General features: G+C 41.4%; 1 protein-coding gene across 3 annotated transcripts in view; it reads right to left on the minus strand.

Moving 5' to 3' along the window:
- Window positions 1-6,258, minus strand: part of LOC106518240 (ankyrin repeat and BTB/POZ domain-containing protein BTBD11-A) — a 206,330-nt gene that overhangs the window by 61,889 nt on the left and 138,183 nt on the right. For all 3 annotated transcript variants that reach the window (XM_014009430.1, XM_014009429.1, XM_014009428.1), the window contains exon 2: window positions 1,377-1,526. In XM_014009430.1, coding sequence (XP_013864884.1) covers window positions 1,377-1,526 — 150 coding nt within the window. The remainder of the gene's footprint in view (window positions 1-1,376; window positions 1,527-6,258) is intronic.

Genomic DNA, 6,258 nt, shown 5'->3' on the forward strand with positions numbered 1-6,258 from the left:
CTATCTATCTATCTATCTATCTATCTATCTATCTATCTATCTATCTATCTATCTATCTATCTATCTATCTATCTATCTATCTATCTATCATCTCCCTACCTACCCACATACCCACCGGTGACATTCCAATGCTTAAAAGTTGTAAATGGCTGATTTTAAGCAATTATACCATAACTTTAGTAAAAAAAAAATCAAACTTATGTCATGTCGGTGTTTTTTTTATTTTTTTGCTTTCATTTTCTAGTGTTTCTCTGTTGTATCTCTTCCCTGCTGTCTTGCCTCCAGCCCCGCCCACGCTCACATGTTTCCTCTTGTGTCTCCCCAGGTGTTTCCCATTGTCCCTAATTATTTTGCCTTCATATTCTGGGTCTTGTCTTCAGTGTTTGTTGGTTCATTGAGCTGCTATCCCCAGCCTGTGTGGTTGTCCTCYAGTTCTTGTGTCTTCCTGAGATTTCTGTAAGTTTTAGGGCCGCCCTGCCAGCCTTCTTTTGTTAAATAAGTAACCTTTTTTTGCCTTTTTCTGGATTTTTGCCTGCGCCCTGGGTCATTCTGCAKGCAACCTTACAACTTTATTTGTAACTAATAGCCAATCACTCACTGTTGGACAATATTAGTTTGTACATATTAATGGTTGCTGTTGCTTAGGAACAGCTGAGGACAGACTAGTGCTGTCCTATTAAACTAATGAATGTCAGAGGGGGAAGCAGGGTTTTTTTTCGTATGGAGTTTCTAAATTTAACAAAAGGAAATATGAGTTTTAAGATGAAATAATAATAATAATAATAATAATAATAATAATAATAATAATAATAATAATAAAAAACTGTGGCAGCATAAGAAATCATTTTTAATTTTAATATTATGTGACTGAATGACATCAGAAGAAAGTGTTTTATAAACTGTTTCAGAGTAGAAGCAAACAGCCAGGATGGATGCATGTGGACACAGCCGTACAGTGTGCAAATGTCTGCAGGGGATGGACAGATTTAATCTGAGGAGGACAGGGAGGGGGGAGAGGTAACACTCTTTCTTTTAAGTTGAGGTTAAAAGCCCGCGAGGAGGTGACCTTGGATTTAAAAGGTCCCCGAGCAGGAATCATAAACAGGTGTCAGAACAGCTGGAACCGAAAGGTTCCTGACGAAAGAGGGCCACTGAGAGTCAGAGGTGTGGAAGGATGGACGCGTAGGGAGGGGACAGCAGAAAAACGCAGGGTCGACCACCGTGACAACTCAAAACGGGACAGAAAGCACTCACTCCTGCCCACTATGGCAAAAAGACACATCGAGGCTGCTGATCTTAAAGTGAACTATCCCTTTAAGACCCATTTTAGTCTGTCTGTGTGTTTTCCTGCACCGGGAGGAAAAATCTACACTCACTCAGCTCGGCGATGCTGCCCACACGGGTGGCGAGCAGCGACTGTTCGAGCGTGCGCAGCTCAGCCTGGGTGTATCCGTGACCCTCGCCGCCTCGGCCCGAGCGCTGCTGGTCCCGGTGCAGGTTCAAACTGTCCGGCAGGCTCAGCACACCTGGAGAGGACACAGAGGACAAACACGTGAATTTTAGTGCGTTTTGATACTTTACATTCAACCTTATGAAACAGTGTGAAACGGGGAAATGCAAACTGCAGGGGAAAAAAYGCAGATTAGCACTAATCCAGTGCTTATTGTCTGAGAGTTTCATTAAATCTGACAAGATATTTTGTTAACAGACCAATAAACACAAGCAGAGACACAGCAGCATTAACATTAGCCTTTTTGTTGTTTGATTTTACCCCCTGGCCTTATTTTTGCATCATCACTTGAAGTCTATTTACACAAATTAGGCTGTGAGATGCTTCAAACATATGACTTCAAAGGGTGACCTTGTGGTTTTCCTCCCGCCGCCTTTTTATTTGCAACATCTTGTGATCTCAGATGCTTTTTTCCCCCTTTCTTGCTGCAGCAAATTGTGTTGGTGGACGAGAATTAATCCATTTAAGGGCCCTGTTATTGCAGCCAGGCTTTGCTTAGCTACAGAGAATGGCTTGTGACAGAATGGATATTGAGTTTTGCTACAGGAGAATGGAAAGCAACGCCACGCGGGGCGCTAATCCTAATGACAGAGCGCGGTGGGATAAGTCGTTTCTCAACAAACAGTAATTACAGCACGGGAGAAGTTAAGCCAATCTGTCTGATTCCAGAAGACAAAAGAGCCATACAGTGGACCGGGTGCAAGCGAGCCCACAAGTCTTATTCTGTTGTTGTTTTCCCTGGATGAAAAGGAAAGAGGGAATTCACATCCACAGATTCTCTTCCCACAGTGTCCAGCCCAAGAATTCCAGTATTCCCCCAATCAGAGTCCCACTCTCTGTTCTTCCCACAGCCTTTCAGGCGAGGTTGCCTTTATTTAGAGTGGACTGTGTCCAAAGAGGAAATAATATTTAAGGCGTGTCTGAAAAAAAGAATTCCAGGCAAAACCTGATGGCAATAACAGCACTTAAATAGTTTTTTTTCCTCAGCAAACATAATATTTGCACACAAATTACACAAGAAAAAAAAATTTTAGTCACACACTCGCATTTAAATTTGGCAACAAGAAAATATCAAAAAGTAGCAAATGCATCGCTTTGAATATCATTGAAAAAACTGTGTCGCAAAGAACACACTGTGTTCAAATTCAGGGACGGCGTCCTCCGAAGACAGAATTTGTCGTCCGTTTACGTCACAGCGCCTCGCCGTAGGCTGTCCAAATTTGAAGATTCCTCCGATGCGGCCGAAAAATGCTTACTCCTTTCCCCCCGATTTGAGGGACTCTCGACCAACCCTATCCCATAATGCATTGCGGGCCGTAACGGCGAACGAAGCGAGAGAAAGGAGCTTAAAAATTAAAAGGTTCAAGTGGTTGTAGTATAATGCCTTTGTGAGAGACATGTTTTTTTATTCTTGTCAGAAATCAAACAAGCTGGTATAGCAAAATAAACGTGCACCTGTACGACAAGTCCATTTGTTCTTCATATATTGCTTTTAAGCTAATTTTGTGATATTAATAATACTAATATATTGATATTTTGCTAATTTAGATATATTTTTGCTTCTGTGACAGGACATACGCCGTGGTAGCCTGGTTTAAACCAGACCCTGTCCTTCACTTTGCTTCGTACAAGGGTCTGGACTTGATGCATAGAGAAGTGATTCTTGCAGGAGGCGTGGCCTCTGCTGAAGTTTAAAATGAATGGATCAGTTGGCTGCGACGTATGTCGCTGTGACGGAGGCTAAGCTAAGAAGCTAACCGGAAATCGCGTGTGTTGTAAACAATCCTACTGAGAGGAGAGAAGTACGGAGCCGGGCGAGACGACTGAGAATGAGAGCTGCTGCTTTGTCAGACAAATTTATTTTAATTTGGAAGCCTTATCAACACAGACTGGCTTCATTCACTTCCTCCACTGCCGTATGCTAAAATAACTAGCAGACTGCACAGAAAGTCAACGTCGTTCAAAGCTCCTCCTTCTGTTCTCTGATTGGCCCGGCTAAAAATCTGCCAGCGAAATCCTTCTCTATGGGAGAAGTCCCAGACGGAGCAGAGAAGGGAAACTAGAATTGAGCGGAGCTGCACAGGAAGTCAAGGGCCAGGCTAACGCCGTGGTAATGGTGGGAATAAAGCAGAAAGCCAGATCGTCTAAATTCACAGCCATTTCTTTCCAGTCTTTGCTGTTGACCAAGGACCCGGCCCATGTAGACTGGGTCCTTTGAAGGGCCCAGCCCCTTGGACACAGCCTTCCTGTGAGACTCAAGTGGTGCCATTGTTCCCTGTAGCGACACCTACAGTTTCGGAGGGGAACTGCTGTCCATGTAGCTCGTCTCAGGCATCTTTAAATAAACCTGGGGTGTCCAATCCTGGTCCTTGACATCCACTATCCTGCAAGCTTTAGAGGTTTCTCTGCTCCCACACACCTGATTGGAATGAATGGGTCATTACCAGGCTTCTGCAGAACTTGAAGAGGTAATATAATCACTGAACCAGGTGTGGAGGACGAAAGAACAGTAGAGTTTATGATTCAGAGATCCAACGCTCAGGTAGAAATACAACACTGGTTTTTGGATTGGGTCATTATCACAGCTGGACATTTTGCACCCTGCTGTGGCCCCTTGCTAAGACCTGATTAAGTCAATATGATGGTAGGCCTATTCAAGACATTATTTAATTATATATGCAAATCACAGGAAAAACAAATATTGCATGCTGCATCATTAATCTAAGAAATGATCATTTAAAACAAGTAATAAAACAACAAAGGATTATAGGCTGTGGCTAAATACTGTATTATGATTTGTAAAGGGTTTAAAGGTGTCAGAACACAGTACACTCAAAACCATCAATAAAGTGTTTCTACTAGTACTGTGTAAAAACAGTTCTCACCAATGGTTAAACTTACTGTGCAAATTTGTTCTGATATTTTTCAAAGTACAAAGAAAAGGTTGAGGACCAGGTTTAATCAAGTCTGCAGTGAAACTTACAGAGTAAACAACATAACAGGTTTGCCTTTCTGCAGTTTGCTCAGAGCAAATGTCGAGAGAACGCAACACAGTAAAGGTATCTGACATAGAAACACTTTTTAGAAAAATCAGCTGCCAGTTTCCCTTCATGCCCCGTGTCCCACAGCGAGGCAGACGAAGCCCTCCGAGACTTTTCTGGGCTCCAAAAACTGTTTTTCATTCGTGGCATCCTAATAATTCATCACGCCCTTTGCTAATTAGGGTCTCTCATCTTTGTTGCCACCCACATTTCCTCTCCCTACTTTTTTTTGTCTTCCACTGCCCCAAACTATTCTTTTAAAGTAATCACCGGGCGCCGGGGAGTCCTTTGCTGAATTATTCATCCAGTCRGATCAAGACATATAAACAAGCATGCAGCCATTTCTTTTCCACCTCCCACTCTCCCTGCATCTTATCTCTCACTAACATTTGGCTTCTGCAGATTGGAAAAAAAGGTGAGAGAGAGAGAGAGAGAGAGAGAGAGAGAGAGAGAGAGAAGGAATATTTGATCCAAGGTGATGCTTGAGTAATAGACATCAGAATGGAGAAAGAAGCCAGCTCGGCTCCTTGAAGGTGAGGAAAAAGAGGAGGCAGAGGGAATAGGGGATGCTAAGAATGTCGAGGTAAAAAAATGACAAGCAGCGTGAGAGCTGAGAGTTTTATACACACATATTTCTGTGACCTTCGACGCAGCTGGATGAGCACAACAGAATGTTTACATGGACTCAAGAAATGGTCTAATCTAAATTCTTATTGAGGCTTCCTTTGTATCGACGGCTGCCAGGCAGAAACTGAGCCATTGAGACAATCAAATCCTCCTCAGTCATTTCCCCAAGAAYACTGCCGCTCATACATCATAAATAATGTAAAGAGTATTGAGCTGTACAAGTACGCATACCAACAAACACGCCACAGCTGTCTGTACGAGAGTCAGGCATTTGAGAGAGCTTCACGGTACTCACATCACCCAGAAAATAATGAATAAAAAGGAAAACAAGGCCCTAAAGGTGAGCAATGACTACAATTCTCACAGAATAAACCTATAAAACAATAGTCTTTCATATTATAGTGCTTCTGCCAAGTCATTGAAGCATTATTTTACCCAGGTTTTTATAAGTTTGAGCCTGATATATATTTGATAGAAGGGGGGTGATTAGATTTTCTCAAATGGGGTCATATATTTAAGTTAGAAATGTACAGGTCTAATTTAAAATAGTGAAACTATTCCTTTAAATGYCACAAGGAGCCATTTTAAACGCATAAGACATTTTCTTGCTGGTTGAAAATCCCTTTAATAAAATATGATTTTACTCAGCCAAGCCAACAAGCATGCTTGATTACTCCAATCCCAAGTTGTTTTGCATTCCTTCGACTGTGTTAGTTTTGGTAGAAATTTGATCCCAAGAGTTTTTCACATATTTAAAAACTGAAACTGTCACGGTGCTAAAAAAAAAGCACATTTCTTCCACATGTTTTGACATGAAAATGTGTTAGTTTCAGGAATTCTTAAAAGTTAACGTTATAAAATGATGATGCTGTGCACAGAGATGAGATGTAACCAAGATACAGCTGTTAAATTATAGTTGTTTTCCATATAACAATATCTTCTATGTACATAGAAGAACTGAAGTTGACTACCAAAAAATAAAAATAAAATAAAATAAAAAATAAAAAAGTAATAGTAAATAAAACATTAAAACAAGCGAAAGTCATGTATTTATGCTATATTAGCATGGCTAGATTGATA

The sequence above is a fragment of the Austrofundulus limnaeus genome, unplaced genomic scaffold, assembly GCF_001266775.1.
Source record: "Austrofundulus limnaeus strain Quisiro unplaced genomic scaffold, Austrofundulus_limnaeus-1.0 Scaffold58, whole genome shotgun sequence".
Taxonomy (NCBI): Eukaryota; Metazoa; Chordata; class Actinopteri; order Cyprinodontiformes; family Rivulidae; genus Austrofundulus; species Austrofundulus limnaeus.